At 53.6% G+C, this 27,222-nt stretch overlaps 2 protein-coding genes across 5 annotated transcripts; one reads left to right on the top strand and one right to left on the bottom strand.

Moving 5' to 3' along the window:
• Positions 1-214: 214 nt before the first annotated feature.
• PEX10 (peroxisomal biogenesis factor 10) lies at positions 215-8,333 on the top strand. Of its 4 annotated transcripts, none has more exons than XM_064281124.1 (6): positions 215-362; positions 1,766-1,846; positions 2,568-2,950; positions 4,590-4,765; positions 4,839-4,974; positions 7,412-8,333. In XM_064281124.1, exons 1-6 carry the CDS (start codon positions 257-259, stop codon positions 7,445-7,447), a joined length of 918 nt encoding a protein of 305 aa, XP_064137194.1. In that variant the 5' UTR covers positions 215-256; the 3' UTR covers positions 7,448-8,333. The 4 variants fall into 4 exon arrangements, with proteins under 4 accessions (XP_064137194.1, XP_064137191.1, XP_064137192.1 ...); XM_064281121.1 differs by having other exon boundaries at positions 4,561-4,765; XM_064281122.1 differs by lacking the exon at positions 7,412-8,333 and adding an exon at positions 6,330-7,403.
• Positions 8,284-22,502, bottom strand: RER1 (retention in endoplasmic reticulum sorting receptor 1). Its single transcript, XM_003413507.4, has 7 exons — positions 22,373-22,502; positions 17,324-17,411; positions 15,751-15,855; positions 14,121-14,220; positions 12,253-12,331; positions 10,455-10,590; positions 8,284-9,298 (listed from the first exon to the last, which is right to left on the bottom strand). Exons 2-7 carry the CDS (start codon positions 17,402-17,404, stop codon positions 9,209-9,211), a joined length of 591 nt encoding a protein of 196 aa, XP_003413555.1. The 5' UTR covers positions 17,405-17,411; positions 22,373-22,502; the 3' UTR covers positions 8,284-9,208.
• Between the last annotated feature and the right edge of the window lie 4,720 nt (positions 22,503-27,222).

Below are 27,222 nucleotides of genomic sequence, written 5' to 3'. Positions count from 1 at the left end.
CCGGCACGGCCCCGCCCCCCCGTCCCGCCCACAACCCCACCTGCGTCCCACCCTTAGCCCCGCCTACCCCTCCCACACCACCACTCCCGGCTCGCGTCATAAGTCTTGGCCCCCGTCCCCGCCCCGCCCCTCCCACGCAGTGACGCAGAACGTCCGCGCCGCACGCCAAGCCCGCGGCGCGCTTCGCCACCGAGCCCCGCCCTCTGGGGGCGTGGCCGCCGTGGCCTCCGAGGCCCGTGGGTCAAGACTTCCAGCAATGGCTGCCGCCGGTCCCCCGGAGGTGGTTCGCGCCGCCCAGAAGGACGACTATTACCGCGGCGGGCTGCGGAGCGCGGCCGGCGGCACCCTGCACAGCCTGGCGGGTGAGGGCGGGTGGCTGCGCTCGGACCCCGCTTCTGGGCCAGTCGGGTGGCCCCGGCCGTCCCTCTTTGCGGAGGTTCCCGCGGTGCCTCTGGGAGCGTTGTCTGATTTAGTGAGACAGTGTGTCTGAGTACCTTATTGTAGCCAGGAAGCGCCGTTGCCTGTGTGACGGCGTCGCTGTTAACTTTTGTGTTGGTCCCAGGCGCGTGGGGAGTAGAACGAGCCCTGGCACTTCGGTGGGCCGGCCCCTTTGCCCACCCGCGAGCCCTTTCTGGGCCTGACCCAGGAGCCAAGGACTCACCTTTAACTTCTGCCCCCGCCCGGGGTCGGCTCACTAGGAAGTGCAAGCGGGGAGTGCTCAGGACGGAGTGGATAAAGAGTTGGACACCAGTCAAGCTTTGCGCTTTATAGTGAAGCCCCAGTTTTTATGGAGCCTCAGCGTTCGAGTCCGGGGGTGAGAGTATTCCTGGCACCAGGAACAGAGCTACTGGCAGGAAGAGTGTTGGACAAGTTTCTGGGGACAGTCAGGCCCCTGTTTGGAGCAGCTGAAGTGAGGCTGGGCCTGCCAAGTAAGGCCTCGAATGCCAGGCTGGTGGCTACCAGCAAGTTTTGAATGAGAGGGTGACTTGACCAAACAATTTTTAAAATGTGTATTTATTTTACAACCACTTAGCACTTACTTTGTGCCAGACATTGTTCTGGGTGTTTTACAGATATTAACCCACTGAATCCTCCAGGCAACCTCATGAGGGAGGACTTGTTATTATTCTCTTCTTACCAATTGTCATCGAGTCAACCCCAACTCATGGTGGCCCCTTGTGTGTCAGAGTAGAACTGTGCTCCATAGGGTGTTCAATGGTCGTGACCTTTCCAAAGTAGGTTGCCAGGCCTTTCTTCAGTGGTGCCTCTAGGTAGACTCAAAACTCCAACCTTCCAGTTAGAAGCTGAGTGCTTAACCATTTGTACCCCCCGGGGGAAATTGAGGTTCTGGAGAGATTGAGTAACTTGCTTAAAGTCACACAACTTGGAGGTGGGAGGGCTGGGATTGGACCCGTTGCTCTCAGCTGTGGTATCAGGCAGTGCTCTTGGAGCACTGGACCTGTCTTTTCACGTGGCCCTTTTGGGCATCCTGGCAAGGGAGGTGGCTGCAGGTGGAGAGATTGTCAGAAGACGCCCTCAGTGGCCCAGGCGTCAGACGGGGGAGCTGAGGCAGGTGAGGACAAAAAGTGGTGCAGATGCACATGTCAGAGTGGAGGCCAGCAGGAGGGGGACAGCGTGGCTCAGGGCAGCTCAGACCAGGGGAGGACTGGGACTTTCCGGGCCTGGCAGCGGGAGGGAGGGGTTGTGTCTAATCCTTAGACCCTCCCTCACACCTTAGTGATAGCCTTGTCGGTTCTCCCCTCAGGTGCAAGGAAGTGGCTGGAGTGGAGGAAAGAGACTGAGCTGCTCTCCGACCTAGCCTACTTTAGCCTCACCACGCTGGCAGGTGCAGTGCCCTCAAGACCTTGGAGTGAGGGCCCTTGGGTGGATGAGCGGGAGGCAGAATACCAGGCAGAGGGGTATGCAGGCAGTGAGGCCCTGCAGAGCAGTCGGCGTCTGGGGCCAAAACCCACAGTCATCCTCTAGTGGGAGAGCTGGCAAGCGAGGCCTCAGGACCACAGACCCACTTTCAGCTTCACCACAGGCCACCACATCCCTCTTAACTGGCCCTGTCCTCCACATGGGACCCCCATTGAGTCCTGCTGTCAGGCTCGCACCATGGGTGGGAGGTGGACGATGAGCAATAAGGATCACCATCGCAGAGCCCTAGAAGCACTGAGTGCTTTAGAGGACACGACACAGGGCGCAGTCGGCTGCATCTTTAGGAAGAGCACCTTCCGAGTGGCAGAGCAAACCACCACCGAGGAGGCCTGAGAGGACACGTCCTCAGTGTGGTCAGGGACCAGCAAGGTGGCAGTGTAGCTGGGGAAAGTGAGGGGACAGTGCTTTGTGGGGACTTGGCTGTTCTTCCAGAAGTGGGCGCCATGGCCCACCACTGGCCAAGATGAGATCCAAGGGGAAAGAGGTGGAGGCAGGGCGGCCTGTGGGGAAGCCTCAAGTCAGAGAAAATGATGCTGGCACAGGCCCTGGAGACAGCAGTGAAGGGGTGGGGAGCAATCCAACCTGTAGGAGTGCCTGGTCCCTCATGAGGCATCTGCCCCTTCCAGGCTACCAGACCCTTGGGGAGGAGTATGTCGGCCTAGTCCAGGTGGACCCATCCCGGCGCCAGGTACCCTCCTGGCTCCGCCGCAGCGCACTCATCGTTCTGCACACAGTCCTGCCCTACGTACTGGACAAGGTGCTGCTCCACCTGGAGCACGAGCTGCAGGCCAACGGTGGCACAGGGCTTGGTGCGCATGGCCGGGCGGGTATGCGGCTCTGGGTGCACCGGCACACCGCCTGCCTGAGTGAGCAGCAGCGGAGGGCACTCCTGCAGGCACTGCACGTCTTCTCAAGGGGCCTCACTTGCCTGCGGAGGCTCCATGTCGCCTGGTTCTACATCAGCGGTGCCTTCTACCACCTCGCCAAAAGGCTCACGGGCATCACTTACGTAAGTACAGCCAGGCCACCTGTGGCCCTGATACTTGGCTTTAGCTCCTCTATGTGTTGCTGGCTCAGGCCCAGGTGGTCAGCCCCATAACTACACAGCAGTCACTCCACTTTGGGCTGGAGTCCAAACCCTCAGCTTGGAAAACAGTGTGGTTTGGTAACGGTTTGCTAGAAGACACAGGAAGCCTGATTTCCGTGAGCCCTGCGCGATGTATCAGCCATTCTCCCTGCGGCCAGCACAGCTATCCTGTCAGTGCCACTCTGTGCCCTGGGCCCTGCCTTCCTGATGGACTGCTGCACACAAGCCGGGGACAGTCCATTCACAGCTCAGGGGCGGGGAGGGGGCAGCAGCTTGTCCTGGTTCACCCAGACAGTGCTGGAGCACAGACTTTTGGCCAGGTCCCAGCCACACCTGCTGCCCTCCTCACTGCTCGGCCCTGACCCCAGCTGTGTCTGCTGCCCTTCTCACTGCTTGGCCCTGGCCCTAGCCATGCCCCCACGTTCATACCACCCTGACCAGAGATAGTTAGCAGTCTCAGGGTTAAGTCTTAGCAGACATCTTCCCAAGGGTCTGTATAAAGTATCACAGGATGACTCCACAGTGCCAGCATCGCTGCAGTCCTCCCTGCCCTGCACCCATTTCTCGCCTGTCCCTCCCCCAGCCCTGCCACCTTGTCTATTCTTGGTGATGGCTTCCTGCCTCACTTGCTGGGAGACAGAGCCCTGGGAAACCCAGGGTTGCAGGCATCACTGGCTGCAAAAGAGGCCGGAAACCGAGGGTCCCCAAGGGCCGTGTGCTGTGCTAAAACGGGGCATCCATCCCACAAGTTTCTAGCAGCCCAGCCACACTAGTCTTCAGGGTAGCACCTCCCCACATGCCTGGACATACCTTCCCAGGCCGTTTTACCTCTTCATCAACTCACCCTCTGACATCAGGGTTGCCAAGGAGCAGTCTCTGGACATTACTTCCAAACGACACTCACTCCCTGGCAGCCTCCCAGCCTCTGGCCCTGTCCCCATCTGCACCAGTGGCTCCGGATGTCTGACCCTCCTCCCTGCTGGGCACCACAGACCCACATGGCCTCAATGGGCGCCAGACTGGTCCTCTGGCACGCAGCCTGCCTGCAGCATTGGGCTGCTTCTCCACAAACCTAGGAGCCTTCGGTGGGCCTCCCACGCCCAGTCCATCAGCAAGGGCTGCTGGCATGATGACCCCCACGCCTGCGGCCTCTGCCCCAGTAGGAGCCAGTGACCTGCTAGGGCTTCAGTCCTACAAGGCGATTTCTCGGCTTTCCAGCAGTCCCCGACATGGCCTCCCCCGGTGCTCTTAGCTCACTTACTGGAGAGACTTTCCCTGCTCACCCAACCCCTCCCCGTCACTGATGTGGCTGCAGCTCCCCCAGCACAGTCACATCTGGCCATGCGTGGGTGCCACCTCTCCCTCCCCCCCCCCCGCCCCCGTGGAACCGTGCACTCCAGGAGGGCAGGGCTGGCCTCAGTTGCTTTCGGGGCCCTGGGGGAGGGATTCCTGGGAGGTGCTGGGCACCAGCATGGGCCGGGTGGTCATCAGGAGAACGCAGACACTGTGGACACAGAGGCCTCGTCCTCTAGGGTCCTTACAGGCCACCTGCCTTGTGCAGCTCCGTACCCGCCACCCACCCAGAGAGGAGCTCAAGGCTCGCACTACCTACAAGCTGCTGGGGGCCATCTCCCTGCTGCATCTGGTGCTCTCCATTGGGGTCCAGCTGTACAGCTTCAGGCAGAGGCAGCGGGCAAGGAAGGAGTGGAAGCTGCACCGCCACCTGTCCTACCGCAGGTATGCAGTGGGCAGGGGGCAGAGCCGGCTCTGAGGACCGTGTGGGTGCTCACCTCCATTCTGCCCCGTCTAGGAGCCATGTGGAGGAGCGGGCCACCCCCAGAAGCCCCCTGTGCACGCTGTGCCTGGAGGAGCGTCGGCATGCGACAGCCACACCCTGTGGGCACCTCTTCTGCTGGGAGTGCATCACCGAGTGGTGTAACACCAAGGTGGGCACAGCAGGCGCGGGGCCAAGGCACAGCATGGAGCTGCTCCCTGGAGCCCCTGCTGACACCGCGGGAGGGTTGGCATCTTTCCAAACCTCCCAGTGAGTCGGTTGCAGGGCCACACTTGGGGTTGATGTCTGAAGTTGTGCGTGAAAACTGTGTTGAAGCTAAGCTCTGGGGCAGCTGGCACAGTCGTTTCCACCCCTGGAAAGTGAGTGGTGGGCGGAGAGAGCCCGGGTGGCCACACCCTAGCTCTGTGCCCCTGGCACCTCTCCACCTTTGTATTCTCGGTGCTCATGCATTTCCACAGGAGACGTGGCCTTGAAGACTTAAAGAGGCGGGACCCTGGGCATAGTGACCAGAGCAGAGGACACATACATGTACTCTCTCAGAAGTAGCCCCAGGCCATCGATGCCAGTATCCCTCAAGAGTGTTTACAGAGGTCTGAGTATGACCAGTCCTGAGACCCATGTGGTCTGCATAGAATAAGTCCTGTTCACCCCACCTCACACAGGCAGAACACTGCTTATCCTCATAATGTGACCTAGTAGAACAATCCAGAAATAAGGGGTTAGAGCGGCATCTGGCTTAGTTAGAACCTGGCACTCTGGGCTGCAACGTGGCCAGCTCAGCACGTCCAGGGTCCTGGGGGGCAGCCAGGTGGACATAGCTCTGGAGGGCATCTGCTGTGGGGAGATCAAGTCTGTAGGTTGCGGGCAGCGCTCGGAACTGTCCTCTGCTCAAGCTGATCGTCCCCAACAGGCAGGGTCTCATCCCCTCGTGTGTGTAGCACCCCAGTATCCATGACACAGCCAGCTGCCCAGTGCCGGCACGTGTGTCCTCACACATCCAAGGCAGCAGTGACAGAGGTTAGAACGCACTCCTCCCATCCACCACCCACCCCACCTGGGCCAAAGCCTTTGCATTTGAGGCTTCTGGGAAAATGCCTGGAGCCCTGGCGGCGTAGTAGTTAAGAGCTATGGCTGCTAACCAAAAGGCTGGCAATTCAAATTCACCAGCTGCTCCTTGGAAACTCTATAGGGCAGTCCTACTCTGTCCTATAGGATTGCTATGAGTCAGAATCAGCTCCACGGCAGCAGGTTTTGTTTTTTGGGGGAAAATGCCTGGAGCTGTTTTGTAGTAAATGAAGGAGGCAGAGATGTGTTTGTCGGTACCACGTGGAAACTAGAGGTCACTTGAAGCCAGGGCACTGGCATGAACCCGGGTCTGGCGAGGGTGCTGAGGGGAGGATGCCAAGCGGCCCTCCCCAGCGGTGGGGTCCCACCAAGACGGTGCTGTGGAGGGCTGGGGTGGAGCCTGAGCTACCTGCCCAGCAAGGGACCTTTTTTCTTCTACAGACGGAGTGCCCCCTCTGTAGGGAGAAGTTCCCGCCCCAGAAGCTGGTTTACCTACGGCACTACCGCTAGTCCCGTGAGCCCAGCGAGGGCCGGAAGCACCCGGAAGGAACTGTGATGTCTTCAGTGTGAGGAGAGAAAAACATATTCTGGAGATCAACTTTACTCACACAGAAATGATAAAATCCTAACTTTACACTTTTTGTCACACAAGACCTGGCAGCAGAACTCACATACAGGGAAAAGGTGACGCTGGCTGGAGGCTGCAGACCAGGTGTTCAGGGCTGGTGTTAGGCAGACAGGCTCTGCTCACTAGATCCAGCAGAGCCAGGGGCTGACAGCATGAGAATCCAGCAAGGGGGGAATCAGAGGGCACCTCTCCAGGCCATGTGGTACAATTTAAACAGTTAGTTCTTCAGGAATCTCACCTAATTGGACGTTTTAGGTTTCCTTTCCTTCCTCAAACTCATCAAGAGCTAACTTCAGAAAACAGGGCAGAACAAAAGCGTATTCACTTATGAGACAATTCCAGTATCAGGCTCACTATTGGTGGCTGTGAACTGTTTAAGTGCTCAGAAGGTAGTGTCTGCTTTAGACAGCGTGTGGGTAGATCGACCCCAAATCAGTGTCCTCCAGACCAGCCAGGCACCTGGACAGGCTGGGCGTCAGGAGCCCATGTGTGGCCAAGCATGAGAAGGAAAGCAGGGGTCCAAGTGCCTCTCCACATGCAGCGCTGGCACCCACCTCACTACATGCCAGCAGACAGGTGGCTGGACGTAACACGGAGGCTCCTTCCACACAGTATCGTGCGGCCTCACAGCGCTGAGCCCTCGACAGGACAGAGCGCCTACTCAGGGCTGGCCCAGCAGACTTGAGGGAGGTTTTTGTTCTCTTACTGACCAACTAACCACCACCACCACCCTCTCCCTTGGAGGCTCTGAGGACTGGGGAGAGGGTGCCTCATGAACCAGTGTTCTCAAGAGGCCCAGGGGAGCAGGGCAGCTCCTTCCCCAGGTGTCTCCGTGGCAAACCAGCACCTCTTGACCCCCAAATATATGCTGTTCTTTTTTTTTTTTTTTTTTCAGGTTTTTCAAACTAACTTGTGCCAGAGATGGGACTAGCCATCCGGAAGAACTAGTTCCAGGGAAAGGTGGCAAATTAAGAGAACAGGGTGAGCTGGAGAGGCTTTAAATATGCAGTCTAGCAATGCCCCGTCAGCCCTCATCCATACCTAGTGTCCCCTACTGGCCATGCCCAGCAGCACAACTTTAGACAAGCAGCTCCTCCAGCCAGGCCTTGTTTCTGACCGTGTAGGACACGGCTGTCCAGGAAAAGATAATCCATGTTCCTAGGTTAATACAGGCCAGCATGCCAAAGACAGGCCGCCATTAACACCAACCACACTGAGCCGCATTCTCCAGACAGGGCCATGAGGGCACCAGCTCAGGGTCCCAGAGGAAGGGCAGGTCAGCACCAGAAGAGTGCTTCCCACTGCTGCAGTAGCCTGATGCCCAGTCATTCCTGTCCACACCGATGCCCTGACCAAGAGCACCCTTGCCCCCACATTGGAGGACTCAGGGGTTACTGGGAGCACTGTAGGAAATGAAGTGCTTCTAAATATGGGGTCGGGTATACAAGGGTCCCTGAAAGGCACGAGGAGCTCAATTCAGAGACAGAACCCGGTCAAGGAAGAGCCAAGCATTGGCACATTCAACGTCTAAAATCATAGGGCTGACGGATGGACGGCTCAGAGCAAACCGCCCAAGGATCCAGAAGGAAGTTTGGCAGCTTGCGTATCAGTGTGCACCCTGTGACGAGACGCACGTTTCCCACTTCTTCTGTCATCAGCAGGGAGCAGGCACTTGCCCGCTAAACCACCTCTGTGCAGGGAGGACACACTCGCCCACTGGGCCACCCCCACGCCGGGAGCTGTGTTTCAGACAGAGACTAACACAGGAAAGGGATACTGTCTTTAATAAAGCTGGATTAAAAAGTCACTTAGTAAAAGGTTGAAGAGTTTGTTTGCTTTTTTATCACATGAAAAAAGTTGACATGCAGGTAGGTCAGAGTTCTAGTTCCCCATAGAAAATGAGAAGCTGTGCGTTAAAACCCACAGAACCAGTCTGATGTCACCAGTTTTGTTGTTTCTTTAAAGGGGCTGTTGCGTGAAAACAAATTTAAATTAATCAAAAAACAAAACAACTCTTTACATATTAAAGAAATATGTCAAAATAATCTCAAACGATTAAAATATAATATATATATTTGTCACCCCAGGCCCTCAGAAGCAATCACGGCAGTAAGAACAGAGTTTTGAGTCATCATGATGAAGGCTGATTTGAACACTTTGGTGAGGTGGAATTAGGAAACTGGCATGAAACCCACAGTTACTGGAAGTCGTCTGTAATTTGTGAGGCTCTTCCAGACGGTCGACATCAGGCGAGCATCACCCTCCTACGCAGGGGTCTGACGTGGCCTGGGGCATACACACCCCACCTGCAGGCGTCCTGGAGAACGTGGGTCCCTTCGCACAGGCCTCGCTGTCCCCTACACTCACAGCCTTGTAGGGCGCCTAGGACTGCGGTGAGGCGGCCACCACCACCCACCCACCAGTCCCCCCACAGACTGTCTTCCATGCCCAGGCTTACTAGGGCTTTGCCAGTATGAAACACTTAAACGTCACTGAAAAATAAATCAATGCAATTTGGTTTAAATGCCAGTTTCTTCAAGAACCTGATATTTCTGATACAAATAATTGAAGCTCCTTTTTAAAAAGAAAATTCGACTCCCTCATAATCAACTACTTTATGTGAAGAAAAAAGGCATTGTTACAATGGCTCAAAACCGTTCTTGAGATACGGGTGATAGATTCAGTCCAGCTTCTAACTAGCAAACGTCTTCCCCACGTCTTCCTTCCCTTTGTATTTCCTCTTGCCGTGTGTGAATGGGATATATCGGTATTTTATCATGTGCTGGGAAAATAAACAAACGAAGGTGAGTTGTTTCAAAACAGTTTTCGAAGGATCACACTTTCCCAAAATCTGAACTGGCAAAAGGGACCCACCCACCAATGCTTTTCTCCTTCATGGGCAAATGTCCTGAGGGCCCACTGTCTCACTCTGGTGTTCCCACTACTCAGGCACTGGCCAGGCCCAGCTCGTGTGGTTAAAGCCCAGATGACAGGGGAGCTGTTTGGACACCTTCCGGTATAGGAAGGGCAGAGCTGGTGGGTTGGGACGGTAGGTGTGGGATGGCCCGGGGCCCCTGATGGAAGAAGGGGGAAGGTACTGGTCACCGCCCCACAATGCAACTCTGGCAGGACAGAGCCTCATAACCTGCCAGACCAACAGCAAGGTCTAGGATGGAGATAATACTGTGGAAACCGGAAAACTAACTCAGCACAACTGGACTTTCATAACCTGCTGCCAGAAAACTGTTTCACGGAGCTGTTTACTCAGACAACTGGCAGCACCTGAGACTAGTGCTCATGGCCTTAACAGTGTGGAGCTGGCTGCCCTCACAAACGTGGAACGTACAGGGTTTGTGGTGAACCCTCCCAACCTGCTCTGTGCAGACCAGGAAGGTGCTGAGATCACCCCCACCCTAAAGCACCTCAGAGACCGTCATCACCCCCCACCCTAACGCACCTCACAGACCATCACCCCTTACCCTAAAGCTCCTCACAGACCATCACCCCCCACCCTAAAGCACCTCACAGACCATCACCCCTTACTCTAAAGCTCCTCACAGACCATCACCCCCCACCCTAAAGCACCTCACAGACCATCACCCCTTACTCTAAAGCTCCTCACAGACCATCACCCCCACCCTGAAGCTCCTCACAGACCATCACCCCTTACCCTAAAGCTCCTCACAGACCATCACCCCCACCCTAAAGCACCTCAAAGACCATCACCCCCCACCTTAAAGCTCCTCACAGACCATCACCCCCCACCCTAAAGCTCACCACAGACCATCGCCCCCCCCACCCTAAAGCACCGCACAAACTGTCACGCCCACCCTAAAGCACCTCAGACTGTCCCCCTCCACCCTAAAGCGCCTCACAGACCCAGCACCGCCTCCTGTCTGAGCACTCGCTGGGCAGCAGGCGCATGCGTTCCGGGTTACCTTTATCTGCCTCTTCATCGTGATGCAGAAAAGCATGATGAAGTACATCACCAGGATGGGCCAGAACACCGGCACGTTGAATGCCTCAAAGAACGTGCAGACCATGGCCACCAGGATGCCCTTGGTGGCTGCGTGCCTGAGACGAGAGGGGCAGGTTAGCGCCGCCCGTGTGCCTGCGTTGGCCACAGATCATCACCTGGCTCTAGCAGCTGCCCTGGGACGGCCGGCAAATACTAACACCCAGAAAGGAGGCTGCACGTTCACTCGGGGGCAGCTTCAGCAGCCCTATCACTCCCACACATTCTGCACAGGACAGGCTGTAGTTAACCACAAATGTGTTATCATCTTTAGTCCCATGACAGCCAGAACCACACGGAGTAGCGGCTCTGGTGTGACCCCAACCCCAGAGAACGAGGCCAGTCTGCAGATTGACCGCTGAGTCCTTTGAGGGAAATGCAGCTCCTCTGCCTCGTGCTCCCATCTGCACCTCCAGTCAGGGCAGTGCAGGCTGCTGACCTTGGAATTTCAAGAAAACATGAGATGGCCAGCATTGCCCGGACCTGCCTGTACTGCAGCCCTACCAGGCAGCTGCCAGCCACCACCACCGCCCCCTCACTGCACACCTCGTCCCCGCAATGAAACACCTCGGCGGCTCTCCCTTCCTCCAGGACAAGGTTCCTTGAAGGATCACACGGCCCTCAGTCTCACCCTAGGTGCCTCACGTACCCACTTTCCACTCCCTCTCCCTAAACACCCACCCCACCCCCACTCTTCACCACCAGCCCCCGCCCCAAACATGCTCTAGCAGGTAACATTCCTTCCACAAAGACCACTGAGCACCCACCCAAACACAGTGCTGGGAGCGGAAACGTTGGACAGGCAGCTTGCAAAGGAACTCAAGTTATTCAACTCCCTTTACTGATCGAACAAGGCCTTCTGGTCCTGCCGGGCACCAGGGACTGGGGTGCAGAGACAAGATCGATGGGCTCATGGAGCCCATACTCTTCCCACAGTGGGCGGCAGATGTGCGGACACAGGATGGACAGGCAGTCTGTGTGCGTGTCCTCGGCCTAGAGGCCCCACTCATCTTTTCCCACCTGTCAAACTCAATCAGCGTTTCAACACCCACACAACTGCCAGCACCTGCATGGTCTGTGTCTCCAGGTACTTCCCCAGAGCCACGCACTTTCAACAAAGCAGCCCCTCTTGAGGCTGCGCTGAGCAGCTGTGTCTGTAGACACCAGCACCTTGCTTCGGGGTGAACCGCAGGGCAGCTGGGTCTGAGGCACCTCTGCTCGAGGGTGAACCACGGCAGGGCTGGCCTGAGGCCTCTTGAGGAAGCTAGGCCATCCCAGCTGGCAATTGGAATGGTGTGCTGTAGAAGTGGCAGATCTAGCAGGCCGGTCGGCAGAGAAAGAGTGCAGACAGGGCCCTAGAGGAGAAGGGAGAGCGGCTGTGGGCCCTCCTTCCCGAGGCCAGGATTTGGGAGGTATCTGGTTACCCTCAGGAACTAACCTTGTTTGCTGGCTTTAAGTGTGGCCGTAAACTTGGAACTAAGAGCACGCCCCAAGGCCGTGGCCTCTCCCAGAGAACACCCAGGTCACCTGTGCGTACCCGGCCCAGCACAGCCTCATATTCTGCATGGGTGAGTGTTTCAGAAGAGAATAAGGCACACGAAACACAACACCACAACTATTCCTTTGAGAAGTCTAAATTGCTGACTAACCAAAACACAAATTAATCTTTTCAGCCACACTCGAGCATATCTTTCTCAAACACGTTTAAGGAATTGACTCACCAAAATTTGAACTCTGGCAGCCTTCGGATGAAAGGCCGGAACTCCTCGTTCTGCTTGGTCGGCAAGGAGGGACCGTCATCTGAAAGGCAGCACAGTGTCGGAGACGAAGCCTGCTGCGGCTTCTACCTTTCTATCACTACACTCGTCACTCTGTTCTAAAACCTTCTGAAGTAGCAGGCCTGCTATGTGGGAAGACGGATTGATATAACTTAAGCAAATGGTAAAATGGGGGTCACTAGCCGATTTACCAGTCGGTTCGCTGCTTTAGAAGAGTCACGTTAGAAAGTCTTTTTAAAAACAATGATACATTTTCTAACCGAGACTAGAAGGACCCCAGAGGCCATGGTCCCCAGACCTTCTTTAGCCCAAGACAGGAACCATTCTGAAAGCCAACTCTTCAGACAGGGATTGGACTGGACTATGGGATAGAAAATGATACTGGTGAAGAGTGAGCGTCTTGGATCAAGTAGACACATGAGACTATGTGGGTAGCTCCTGTCTGGAGGGGAGATGAGAGGGCAGAGGATGGTCAAAAGCTGGCTGAACGGACACAAAAACAGAAAGAGGAGGGAAGGGGTGTGCTGTCTCATTAGGGGGAGAGCAACTAGGAGTATATAGCAAGGTGTATATAAATTTTTATATGAAAGACTGACTTGTAAACTTTCACTTAAAGCACAATAAAAATTAAAAAATATGTATAATATACATATATACCCATATAGGCTTAACCTAAAAAAAAAAAAACTATACACTTGAAATGATTACATAAAAAATCAAACTGCATACAAATAACACCAACTGTACTGCAGAGAGGTTCATACAGAAAACAGGGACAAACGAACATTCAGGAAAGCACGCAGCACGGGGTGCCCACAAGGGTCGAGCGTTTGTTCTCGAGAACAGTGGGCGGGCCCAGTGGGAGAGGGTGGCCAGCTCTCCTCTCACCTGGGACAGGTGCTCTCTCCCCACTGACAGCTGAGGAAACTGAAGCCAACCAAAAAGCCTCTTAGTTATTTCCTAACTTCCCCCAGTGGCAACCCTCAATGAAAAGGCTTAACTGTGTTTCCTTTACTATCTTCATTAGACATTCCAGAGAAAACCCACACAATCTGAAAACAGTCTGGAAAAAGCACCAGGTGCTCAGAACTCACTCATCCCTTAACAGAGATGGCTCTCCTAGCAGGAGCTAAACTGGGCTTCCCAACAGGGCAGCAGATGCACCTGCACAAAGGGCTCCCTTGGACCCTGGGCTGCCCTCACTGGGCCAGCCAGCCAGGTGTGGACCTGAGCCCCCCTACCTGGCCCAGGTACCACCAGGAGTGGGAGCCTCACAGGAATCTCAGCTCATCAGCCTCAGACACAGAGACCCTGCCCCCTCACCGCTGGATGGAGCTCGGGGGCCCGGGAGTCACAGCGCGCTGCTAGAATTCTGGGCATGTGAGAAAGACGCCTCGCAGTGGGTCTCAAGGATACTCAGAGACATGCCAGCCACTCTGGAGGGAGAAGAGGGGCAAGGCCTCTGGGCCCAAACTGCTGCTCTGCCACATGACCTGGGAAAGTTCCAACTGCTGTGTGCCTCAGTTTCCTCATCTGCAGATGGAGGCAACAGCTGGTAACACCCACCTCGCATAGCTGTTAGGAGTTAATACGCACAGCGCTTGGAACACGGCCTGGCTTATCACTTAAAAAATCACGGATTATTCTACAGACACATTTATCCTCATCACCAAACATTCTAAGTACGTTTTAAACAGTCTCAAAAGTTTGGATTTCAAATATTTCTAGAGAAAACTGAGCAATCCTGTGATGCATACAAAAACATATCCCGCCCCAAGCAAACAGAGCAAAGTAGCTGGCCTCGACTCTACCTGAATCTTCCATTAGGGAAGGGTCCACTTTTGGAGAAAGAAAAGCTATGAAAAGGTTTAGGTGGTAGATTCCCAAGGCGTAGGTCACGATGTACCAGCCCTGAAAGAGAAGGCAGTGCAGGTCAGCAGTGAGCCCTCGCCGCCCACCAACTGCACCGATGTGTCAACACACTAGTAACTCTGGGCTTCGTTTTAACTGAACTTAAAAATGGACCCGCCATACTTACAGAAAGTAGGTACGATAGCTTGTAACTTAGGTGACCAAGAAGTACAGGGGCTTCCATGGTGACAGCTTATTTCCGAGAATCCTGGTCAGGAGCATGTAATAACAGAAACTACCACGTATACCAAAGGGGGCACCAGAAAAGGAAAATTCCTCCAAAAGACACCCCGGGATTCATCTCCACGATTGGGCAGCTCGGGGTGACCGAGGGGTTCAGAACCCACCTTGGGCAAACAAAACCACCTGAAACGTAACATGACTAGTGCTAAGCATCACATGTGCTGCTGAGGCTGATATTCATTCCACTGTACAAGTCACATCACCAAAACCGCTGTGTCAGAGTGTTCGCAACCTCAGCCCAAAAGAAATCCAGAACCAGAAATCGTGAAGTTTACAGTGTGCCGAAGCCAAGTCTTCCTCAGATACAAAGGGGCGGCCACCCTGGCGGCCACCCAAACGCAGCAGACGCGCTGCCACTGGCTTCCTTGTCAAGAGCTCTGGGTTTATCCAGTAGAAACCAGGACTGCACGATCGAGTCTCGAAGCCTCAACTTGTCACACAAACAAGATGAAATTACCCGCCTTAAAAAATTTTAAGTCTGACAATTAAAAACTTAGCTGTGAAACATTAAATAGTTCAATGTTTATGTATCTTCATGTTGCAGGACCCAATCAGCATAGATTTGGTTTAGAGCAGAGTAAAACCACCCTGCGCACACTGCACCCCCGCCCCCTACCAAATTCAGGTTTCTAGGTCATCCTTTCCATTAGAGAATGGATCAAGTTTCAACTAAAAAAAAAAAGTCAATTCAACATTATTCTTGGCACCCTGCGCAAACTGAGGTCTGTTACCATAACCTAGAGTGCACCCCCCACTGTCGCGTGAAATCATGGGAGGTTCACTCAGAGGAGCGACCCTGCACACGAGAATCTCCCACAGCACTGGACACACACCAGTGTCCAGTGAGTAAACGTGTCCACTGCTGGGCTGACGTCTGCCCCAGTCCTGGAAAGGAGCAGGAAGAAAGGTGTGTTCCTTCAACGAGGGAATATCCTAACTAGAGGAGAAAAAACTCTGGACAAAGCTTTTAACCTGCCTTCCTTTGGACATAACAAAACATTAAATAAATGAGCCTCAGGGGCTATAAAAAATTTGCATATTAAGGGTTTGCTCTTAGAAACCAGGTGATCATGTAAATATTTCTCAACTAGGAAATAAACACCACGGCCGAGTCCAAGAAGCTGTTGCTGATGGAAGGGCGCTCACAGAGGCAGCTGAGGAAAACCTGTCACTCATTTGATTCAGTACCTCACCTGTGCTCTCCCTATGGCCTCATAAGATGCTCAACAACGTCCCAGCCAACCCCACACTCAGATGGCACTGAGCACCACCCTCCGCCGCACCTACCTGCAATAGGTAAACTCTGATCATGTAGACGAAGCTCAGCCCCAGCGTCACGACCCATCGCACTGCTGTGTAAGGGGTAGACTTGTCCAGCCAGGACTGGTAGATCTAGAGACACAAGTTCACATCCGTTATGCAGACACTGTAACTGTGCACACTGCACCTTGCTACAAAGTATACTTTCTGCTATGTACCACATTGTGCGAAAAACCATTTCATCTGTTTGCTTTCTATTTGAAAATAGCAAGAGATCAGATCATATACATACACACACGTGTATACGTATACGAGTGTGCGTCCGTCTGTCCATTCATCCATCGGCATAAAGTAGTTATTGCAATTAATCCAAAATGTATTTGCAGTAATTCCTGAGGCAAGTCCATCTCTTAACCAAAACGAAGACTACGAAACAGTCGATCATGGGAGATGGGCCCACAGCCTTTGCCTCAGAGGCTCACTACGGGGAGGAGGCACAGGCCGCTTCACGTGGAGACTTTTCACGCCCCCTCTCCCCCCAGCCCTTCCGCCCACTGCACCCTGTGCCTCCCTGCAGCACTGGGTGCTGTCTCTGCCTCTGCTCAGAGCCCACCTGCTGCAGCTGGGACCTCAGCGATGCAGGACCTTGTGCACAGCAGGTACCGAAGTGGCGGTGGGATGTACTGAGGGGATCCTTAACGGTGTGTGCGCTGAATTTTAATTATGAAAAACTTTAAACATTCATAAGAGACTATATAAGCCCACACACCCACCACTCAGCTTCGATAATTATCAAGAGTTTGCCAAATGCTATTTTACTTTTAGTTCTGAGCCCAAACATCAGCATATGATGCTGCTGGCTGGGATGGACTCTCCCTCTGGGAGAAATTCAGACCAACAGCCGAACAGGGATAGTTCCCGCCCCAGAGGCGGGCTCCTCATCCGTAAGTAATGAAGAGGATGATACGTGTCTCTGTGCCTTCCAGCAGTGGGTGGCACTTGGGGAAAACAGGACAGAGAAAACCAGCACGCACCAAGCAGCACCCAGAGGCCCAAGGTGTTGGCATCAGGGCTTCCGACCACATCAGCCCTGAGGCAGCAATGGGACACAGCCACTTGGGGTACAGCCACGGCACGGACACACACATGTGCCTGCAAACAACAGATTCCTTCACACACAGTGAGCGGAGCCACAGGAGCGCACGCAGCGTGGGCCAGGAGGGTGTGAGCACACCTGCATGGGCGACAGGGGCCCCTGCCGCCTGGGTCTCCACCACCCAGGAGCTAGGAGTGGTCTTTACATTCTTAAAGGTTGTAAAAAAGAAAACATGAAGACCATGTAGCAGAGACCGTATGTGGCTCCCAAAGCCTGAACACTTTCCTATCTGACCTCTACAGCAAACCCAAGAGTGCAGGTTCACGGCAAGGAGAGGCCTCTCCTGAAAGTGTACATGTTAAGGGTAAGCCAAGACGTTGCTTAATTTCTCTACTGGGAACACTGGCACACTTGTATCATTCAGCAAAATGTCTCAGCCGTCAGTGGTAAAAACAATTTCTAAACAGATGACTGTTCACACTAATCGCCTATAAACACACCCACCTGTCCAAGTCTCGTGAAAAACCTGTACACCACAGAGGGCTTCCCATGGACGGAATCGCCAACACTGTCCCCTTCGGACATTCTGTAACTGGGAGGGAAACACAAAGTACTTTTAAATTAAACAAAAAGCATCCTGGAATTTGGAAACCATGCCGTTTTCACCATACCGCCAAGCAGTTTTTGTTCACCGTCTGTCAGCTGTGAGAACCAGCTCATCTACGCCATTCCTCTTTCCTGTGTGTGTTCACTATGACCTGCAGACAGGGTGCACGCTGGGCGGACAGTCACAGCGCGCAACGCAGACAGTGCCAGGCTAGCTTTCTCTCAAGGGTCATCATCCCTGTCACCCTAGCGACACAAGGGCTCCCACCTTTCTCGTCCTAGGACTGCTGTTGCCACAGTCACAACAATGACCTCTTGAGGATCGAGTCCCGGGGATACATTTCTGTCCTCACCTTACTTGGCCAGTCCCCGGGCCCTGCCCTTCCTCGGACTTCACGGCCCATTCAGACTTCACGCCCCTCTGGCCTCTCCTCTCTGCCAGCTCCCCCTCACCCACCCGTCTCTTCTAAGCCCTGTGCTGGGCTGCTGTCCAGGCTGCACTCTGACCAGCCCATCGGGCAGGAAGCATCCCCTCTTCTCAGGGTTAACGCCTCTAGCCCAGGGACTGTGCCACTCCCCACCCATGCCCAAGCTAAGAACCTGCAAGTGGTCACAGATGTATCCTCTATTCATACAACCAGGTCAAGTGCAGCTCCCCATGTGTGGGGACATCCCACCATATGCCTGGCCCATGGTGCCTCTTCCCAGCACCGCCTCCACACAGGTGTCTGGGAGATCTTCCAACCATGCCTCTACTCTGCGCAAAACCCTTCCACAGCCTGTGTCTTCACAGGTAAGGTCCAAACTCTCAGACATGGCGCCCAGTCTTCCCGAGCTGAACTCTGCCCTCAGCCTCAACCCCCACGTCTGCCCTGCAGAGCACTAGAGCCCTCTGTGGGCCTGACGCACGAGGCTCCTGCCCCCCAGCCCCTCTGTGAATTCTGGCCCATCTGGAATGCCCACCCCCCTCCCACCTGTATCCCTTCCTCCCCAACCCCCTTTGTCTTTGGCGGAGCCGGTATTCACCCTCTCTGGGCTCTGCTGGTTCCTGAGGGCCTGTCCCCCCACACTGCCTGTCCCTGTTTGTGTGCTAGCTATTCGCCACCATCTAGGAGCCCCTGGAGCTGGAAACTGTCCTTTATCGTAGCCCTCAAGGCCTGGGGCAGAGTCTGCTCAGAGCTCAACATCTGTCAAATTTCAGAATGTTTTCTAAGCTGGGTATTTCTTTAAGAATGTATGGGTTGATTAAAAATAACGACTCATGGCAACCTCATGTGTTCCAAGTAGAAGTGCACTCCATGGGGTTTTCAGGGACTGAGCTTTTCAAAGGAGATCACCAGGTCTTTCTTCCAAGGTGCCCAAGGAGACTCAAACCTCCAACCTTTCGGTTAGCTGCTGAGCACATTAACCGTTTGCTCCACCCAGAACTCCAATTAGAAATAGTAATATTTTAAAATATTTTCTCCCCAAGGCTAGCTTTTCTGTTCCATACGTTAATTTAATCTTTAACTTTGAAAAATATCACAAAGATTCTCGGTAGTCAGTTTATCTGTGCCCAGTTTCTTATCTGTAAAATGGAGGTAATCCTATCTGTTCCTAACTATTTCAACATGCCGTTGTGAGTCTGTGGGGAATTAACCTGTGAGAACCCAGGTGCCAGGGTTGTCTCACATGCACTCTCACTTCATTTCCAAACAACCAAGGGAGGCAGGCATGGCTAATCCTATACCACAAAGGACGAATGGGGCTTAGATGGCTGAAGCACCTGCTGGAGCTGCCACCTAGTAGCCACGCTTCCGAGAGGCTGCAGCCAGCCTGCCCAGGACTCCCTCCGCTGGGCACGCCACAGCCACCGAGTCCCAAACGAGCTGGACTCACAGGACTCACGGTTCTCGAGAAAGGCACTGCTGAGGAAGCTGTGCCTGTGTCTTGTCACTCCTATTTTAAGGATGAGGCACCGGCAGCCCTCAAAGCTCACGAAGATGCTTCCCCAGGGCCACCTGCTGTGACTGCAGGCTAGTGGGCTGGGAGAGACTTTCAGTTTCAAGCGTGAAGTTCCCCTGTGCTGGCAGCTGAGACCTCCCGCAAACCCTCTGACCACACTGGCCTCAGTTTCCTCAGCGTAAAGGGATGACTGATTAAGTGTGGCCACTCAGGACCAAGCATGCCACTCCACAGCAACCTTGGGGCTGGTCTTATGGTTCCCATTCAGAGATGAGAAAACTGAGGCTCTCAAGGCTCAAGCTGCTTGGCCCATCCACCTGCCCACAGTGGGGCTGGAACTTGAACCCGAACGCCTGAGCCCAGCACCTTCCCACTCAAAGCCCTTGCTGATGAGAATCTCAGAAAATCCTCTTTGAATGAAATCAGCTGGCTCTGTGATGCGAGCCTGGGACTCAAGTGGATAAACTTGCTAAGACCTCTGAGCAGACACCTCTGCACATCATCAAGTCCTCGTTAAAAACCATGAGACCCTGACACTCCACTTCCGGGACACATCGATGCAGACAGAGCAAAGCGCCAGGAACCAGGAGTGTGGAGGAGGAAACAAAGAACTGCCCTTTGCTCTCACACGGACTGTGTAAACTAAAGACGTGACTTCACTAAAGAGCTGAACTACTTACTGTGCCTACCCTACCCATCTCCTTTTTGGGGGGAGAGTGCATTTTTACATTCAACTAGAGACAGGTTCCTTATTCAGAAATGGCCAAGTTTGAATCTGTGACCTAGAATGCTACTCCACTGAGGCTAAAGCCAGCCCAGCAGAATCACTTGTTAACTAACACTCATCCTTTCTTCCTTATGAACCTTCTTATATTTTACATCCTTCTAAGTATATGTTTTCTGACCAAAGTGACCATTAAACACTTTTACTTGAATTGAGACTATAAGAGTAATATTAGGACAATAATACCTGGCTAGCCTGTCAAAGCATGTCCTGAGGAGCTACGTTCAAAATCGTTCTCACTCTTCAATGTGCGGAATTCTTGAATGTGACTGTGCGGAACACCCACCAGAAACGCAAACGGAACGTGCGCATTAACACGTGGCTGTCCATCCTGATTAACGCACCTCCCAAGGGGACTCAGTACTATCAGAGGCAGGGCAGCTCTGGAATCTAGGCTGCTTTGAGGTTCCATCTCTGCCGCTTTCTAGCCGGATGACCCGAGCAAGCTACTCAACAACATCTCTGGCTCCAACCTGTAAAATGGGGGCACTCGTACCTTCAGTGTCTTCCTCAAAGGGTTCTTTGGAGGACTAGGCTAACCCAAGCTAAGCACCCAGCACTGGTGATGGCACAGGGAGCCTGGCACACAGGTGTGCTGGTCTCCCGGCTGCTTTGCAAACATGTCAAACTTGTTCCGGATCAGACAGGCTGCTCTCAAATACGTCAGACTTGCTCCAGAACAGGGATCGGGGCTGGCCCTCACCAGCTGTTCTGGCTGCAATCCTCTCCCCTCTGCCCAGTCTAAAGACACCTCTTCAGGGAGGTCCTCCAGACTGATCACGCAGGCCCTGATATCACATCACCCTATTTCTATTTAGTGCAATAATGCTTACTTTTTTTTCTAGTTTATTTCTCCATTTTCTCCTACTAGAAATCAAGCTCCTTGAGACGGGAAACTTGTCTGTTTGATTCACTGCTGGGCTTTACAGCCGAGAAGTGTCTGCTATGTAGCAGGCAAGCAGTAAGCTATCACCTGTTGAATTTAATTGCTTTATGTTGTCACACAGGAATAAAAGCAAAAAACAAGACAGAACAATTCCAAGGGGAGACTTTTTAAACATGCCTGAAGTTCTAGTAAAACTGTGCACGTGCGTCTTCCTAAGGTCCAATACTTTCATTCATTTCTCAATCACTGCTAAAATAGTATGCATCATCCTAAAGGATGAAGTCCAAACTCTTCTACCTGCCACAAGGGTCTGCCTTTCCATTCCTCTTCCACCAGGCTAACTGCCAGCGGAGGACACCCCTCCTGAGTCATCTACCTTCATACCTCTGATGCTGTCCCCTGGCCCAGAACACCATCCAGACCTTAACTGCTCCTTCCCTAGGCCACATTCCAGCCTCAGCCCCTCCCTCCTCCTGGCGGTAACCTGAACTGGAGCGGCTCCCACCACGGAATAGGGGCTCAGGAAGGGACATACCTGGCGCCCCGTAGGCTTTAAGTGATTACCGCAATTATTCATTCATTCGGGATAGTCTAACTTCCACACTACTATGAAGTGAAAATTCAACCCAACTAAGAACAAATCACCTCGAGAAAACTTCCAGCCCATCTCCATTCCCAAGTTAAAAGGAAAAGAGCCCAGTGAAGGCTTCTCAAAAGGGAAAGCAGCTCCCCAAAGCAGACGTTCACTTTGTCAGCGTGGCCACGGACGGGTAAAAAGCCGGCCCGGAGAATTTATGATTTCATTACCTCAATCTGGAACACTATCGAAATATGGAACCATTTAACTCATTTCCCTTCGGCCCGTTCAGTGATTTCATCATGATGCTTTAATACCGAACTTCTATAGCTAAACCCTGATAATTAACAAGCTTATGCGGCGCAGACAATCACAATTCTCCCAGAATTTGGGGGCTGCGCACCGGACAACTTTCCTGAGATGTCCCTGGCGGGTAAGAGGGAAGCAGCTGCCAGCGCGGGCGGGCCACGCCGCCCTCCCCGCCCGGGGGCTCTACCGTCCTCCTCCCCGGGCAGCCCCCGACCGGCAGCAACGCGGGGGCCGGGCGGGGGCGGGGTCAGCGCAGCGTCCCCCGGCGCCCGACGGCGCGGGGCGACGGTGCTCTCAAACCTCCCGGGCCCTCAGCCTCCCCGCGGCAGCCGGTCGCGGCCTTGACAGCCCGGAAGGAGGCGGCGCCGGCCCGGCCGGTCGCCCGCCGCCACGCAGCCCGCCGGGGCATGCCGGCCCGCCCCGCCCCGGCCCGGCCCCGTCTGGCACCTCGCAGCGCCGCCGCGGCCGAGCCACGGTTTCCGTCAGGGCCGCGGGAAGGAGGACGGAGCAGGCGGCGGGCCGCGCTACGGTCGGCTCGGGACGCTGCAACCAGCACTTCCGCTCCGTCCGCCGCGGAGCCGCCTCCGGGCCTCCAAGATGGCCGCGGGGCGGGACCTAGAGCTCCAACCATTTCCGCTTCCGGTGCGGACTGTGAAGCCGTTGGAGGGTGGCCGCTCGGCGGAAGAGACGGCACGCCGGAAACGCGCTTCGCCGCACAGGCGCAGTTGCTTCTGACGGCTCCGGGCCGGGAAAACGCCTATCCAGAGATTGTTATTCGCCTGAAGACCGGCCCCCTGCTCTCACGCCCATCGTGACCAGAGAGCCAATGGGAGAGTGTTTTGCTGGTTGCTAAGGCAAACCTCTAGCGGCAAGATGGCAGCCACCGGCCCAGGGAGTTCAAGCCCCTGTTCGCCGCGCCAGGACGCTTTGGGGCGGCCGCCGCGGGAAGGTAACGAGCGCATGGATCGGCTGGCCCGCGGGCGACGGGAGGCCGGACTATCCTGCACTCTTCTGGTTATCCACTGAGAATTCGAGAGGAGAGAAGAGTCTCTGGCAATCGCTGTCTCTCCACACCCAATTTTTCAGTTTGGGAAATCGAAGTTCAGGACTCCCGGCCCGGGCTCGTCCCGACGCGCGCCTCTCCCGAACCCCGGTTCGCACCCGCCCAGGCCTCCTCCTCCCCGAAAGAGCCCTTGCCGCCCCTCCCCGAAAGAGCCCTCGGCCTGAGAGGGACTGGGCTCACGCGGCCTTAGGGGCCGCCTCTGTGTGTCCTTATTCCCAGGCAGGGGTGGGCGAGCGCTCCTGGGCACACAGTATCACAACCAGCCAGACCAGATCGAGGTCTCCCAAACGCCTGATTGTTGGGATGAGGAACCGAAGTCCGGAATGGAGATGAGTTAGGACAGGCACCAACCTGGTGCTGTCTAGGGATGTTAGGATGCGGTTTCAAAAGCTGATGGTAGGGACTGTTCATAAAATCAAAGAAACAGGACTGGAATGAGTGAGCCCATGTCAGTATCTTCAGATAGAAGCTGCCCGTAATTTATGGCAGATACCGGAGCCTGTGGTGACCCCGTGCCCTTCTTTCCTCCACACTTCCCTTTATCCGCTACCCTAAGTTGTGCCTTGAAAACGGGCGCTGACAGGGTAGGGGCGACAGTGGTATGAATGGAATTGTAAGATACAGCAAGTGGTTTAGAAGGGGCAGCAAAGGAAGAGATGACTGGGGTGGGTTGGCCTGAAACCAGGAAGGGCACCCGGGCCCTGAAAGACAGGCCTTCCTATCTCAGTTACCAGGGAAACTCTGAGGACACGTCCTGGCAGACAGGAGGGACTGGAGCAGGTGCGGCCCTGCAGAGTGCTCAGAGGGCAAGACCCAGAAATCAGGGTGCCTTGTTTTGAGGGGTCATTTTTTAAAATTTGTGACCTGGTATATATGCAGAGGCTTACAAGTACTGACAATCAAGTGACTCTCAGTTACACATTTAACAGATCACCTTTATTGAAAGCAGAATAAACTTCCACAAAATCAAGATGGCCAGGGAAAACCATTAGTTTTGATCACAGAAAGCTCTAGTCCACTCACTCAGCATATACTTTTTGGGCACCTACTGCATGCCAGAACCTGAGGAAGGCCATGGAAAACTACCCTGCTTTCACGATGCTCACAGACCTGGGAGACAGGATGAGGGGGCAGAGAAGCAGCTCCCCACAAGCCCACCCCGAATATCCTGCCAGAGTTTGTCTAAAACCTAAACCTGACCTTTCCATTCCCTGTGGGAACCCTTCAGTAGCCTCCTGTCACTGTCAAAATCCATACTTGCACCCAACAAGGGCCTGCCCAGTTTCTTACTACTGGTGCCAGGTGCACTGTCCCCCACTATGGCAGCCCTTCCCGCTCTGTGCCTTCACAGATGTTGCTCCTGCTCCCAGGACTCCCTCCTCTACCTTCACCTGGCTAATGCCACTCCACCTTCCTAGTGCTCCCAGGACTCCCTCCTCCACCTCCACCTGACTAAGCTCGCTTCTCCCCTTGCTGGCTCAGCTCAGATATCTCTTCTCCGGAAGACTCCCCAACATTCCCACCAGCCCCTCCCCTCTGCTTTCTCAGAGGACCCTGCACTCATTCCATCCTGGCCTCATCCCACTGGGCTGTCCTCTGTATTCCTGGAGCCTAGAATCAAGCAGGTGCCTTCTTAGTTTTTTTTAGTGCTGCTAAAACATATACCACGAGTATGGCTTTAACAAATAGATGTTTATTTTCTCACTGTTTAGGAGGCTAGAAGTCCAAATTCAGGGCACCTGCCTATAGAAACCTGTGTACAACAGAACAAAACACTGCCTGGCCCTGCCCCATCCTCGCAATCGTTGCTATGTTTGAGCGCATTGTTACAGCCACTGTGTCAGTCCATCTCATTGAGGGTCTTCCCCTTTTTCACTGACCCTCTGCTTTACCAAGTGTGATGTTCTTGTCCGGAGACTGGTCCCTCCAGATAACATGTCCAAAGTATGTGAGACAAAGTCTCACCATCCTCACTCCTAAGGAGCATTCTGGCTGTACTTCTTCCAGGACAGATTTGTTTGTTCTTTTGACAGTCCTTGGTATATCCAGTATTTTTCACTAACACCATAATTCAAGGGCATCAATTCTTCTTTAGTCTTCTTTATTCATTGTCCAGCTTTCATATGCATATGAAGCTATTGAAAATACCATGGCCTGGGTCAGGTACACCTTAATCCTCAAGGTGACACCTTTGCTTTTTAACACTTCAAAGAGGTCTTTTGCAGCCAATTTGCCCAATGCAATAAGTCATTTGATTTCCTGACTGCTGCTTCCGGGGGCATAGATTGTGGATCCAAATAAAATCAGATCCTTGACAACTTCAGTCTTTTCTCCGTTTGTCATGATGTTGTTTATTGGTCTAGTTGCGAGGACTTTTATTTTCTTTATATTAAGGTGTAATCCATAGGCTTACACCTTAAATAAAAGTCCTCGCAACTAGACCAATAAACAACATCATGACAAACGGAGAAAAGACTGAAGGCTGTTGTCTTTGACCTTCATCAGTAAGTGCTTCAAGTTGTCTTCACTTTCAGCAAGCAAGGTTGTGTCATCTGCATATTGCAGGTTGTTAATGGGTCTTCTTCCAATCTTGATGCCCCATTCTTCATATAGTCCAGTTTTTCCAGTTTGATCAGCATATGGATTGAATAAGTATGGTCAAAGGATACAACCCTGATGCATACCTTTCCTGACTTTAAACCACGCAGTATCTCTTACGGCAGTGGGTTATGGGTAGTATCCCTTTGTTCTGTTCAAACGACTGCCTCTTGATCTATGTACAGGTTCCTCATGAACACAATTACATGTTCTAAAATTCCCCTTCTCCAAAATGTTATCTGTAATTTGTTATGATCCACACAGTCGAATGCCTTTGCATAGTCAATAAAACACAGGTAAACATTTTTCTGGTACTTTCTGCTTTCAGCCAGGATCCAGCTGACATCGGCAGTGTCATCCCTCATTCCATGTCCTCTTTTGAATCTGGCTTGAATTTCTGGCAGTTCCCTGTCAATGTACTGCTGCAACCACTTTTGAATTATCTTCAGCAAAATTTTACTTGCATGTGATAGTAATGATCTTGTTCGATGATTTCTGCATTCTGCTGGATCATCTTTCTTTGGAATGGACACAAATATGGATCTCTTCCAGTCAGTTGGCCAGGTAGCTGTCTTCCAAATTATTTGGCATAGATGAGTGAGCACTTCCAGCGCCGCATCTGTCAGTTGAAACATCTCAATTCCTGGAGCTTTTGTTTGCCACTGTCTTCAGTGCAGCTTGGACACAATTCAGTCCATAACAGTGTCCATCCATGTTTGTGGCATGAATTAGCGCAGGCATGAATGAATGTGCAGGAAACAGGAAACCCCTGTGGGCCCCAGACTGAGTCTCTGGGCAGCCGTGCTGGAGAGTTAACCAGAGGCCTAGGGCGCAGACACCTTTAGTGGTCTCCCAGGAGCTATCTGCTCCCCCTTGATGCCACCTCAGGGGCTTTCATGGAGAGACCCCCCCCCCGTGCCTGCTGAGTGTCACCCTGTCAGGGTGCCATGTACTCACTGTGTGCCTCTTCTCCATATTCAGGTTACGGTGTCTATGTATACACCAATTCTTTCTTTCGATACGAAGGAGACTGGAAAGGAGGAAAGAAGCATGGTAAGAAAACCTCCATGGTCTCTTCCCGCATCTGCCACCTCGCAGCTGGCCAGGCGGTCCCTCAGGGCTCAGGGCAGCTGGTGGCGCTGTACAGAGTGTAATGAATAACTGTGCCTGGGGACTGGGTGCTTGCAGATCAGCCAGGTGCCATCCGGCATGCACACTGATTCAGCTGATTCCAGACTGACCGTACGTGCTACCCTGGCACTGCCCCAGCAGCTGCCACAAGGCTGGCAGGGGCGATGGTGTCCTGGGAGACCCCCGATAGCTCCAACTAGGAAAACCTCCCTGGAGCCCTAGTCCTTCTATTCTGAAGTGAAAAAAATATAAAGAGGCTTCCTACTCTTGTATAGGTCCTTGGGTGGCACAAAAAGTTTGCACTTGACTGCTGACTGGAAGGTTGGCAGTTCAAGTCCACACAGAGACACCTCGGAAGAAAGGCCTAGTAACCTATTTCTGAAAAATCAGCCATTGAAACCCTGTGGAGCACAGTTCTACTCTGACATACATGGGGTCACCATGAGGTAGAGTCAACTTGACAGCAGCTGGTACCAATGCTTATAGAGAACCCATGCAGTAGAGG

The sequence above is a fragment of the Loxodonta africana genome, chromosome 3 (assembly GCF_030014295.1).
Source record: "Loxodonta africana isolate mLoxAfr1 chromosome 3, mLoxAfr1.hap2, whole genome shotgun sequence".
Lineage (NCBI taxonomy): Eukaryota > Metazoa > Chordata > Mammalia > Proboscidea > Elephantidae > Loxodonta > Loxodonta africana.
The sequence above is the reverse complement of the archived record's forward strand: the minus strand, read 5'-3'. Positions and strand labels throughout refer to the sequence as shown.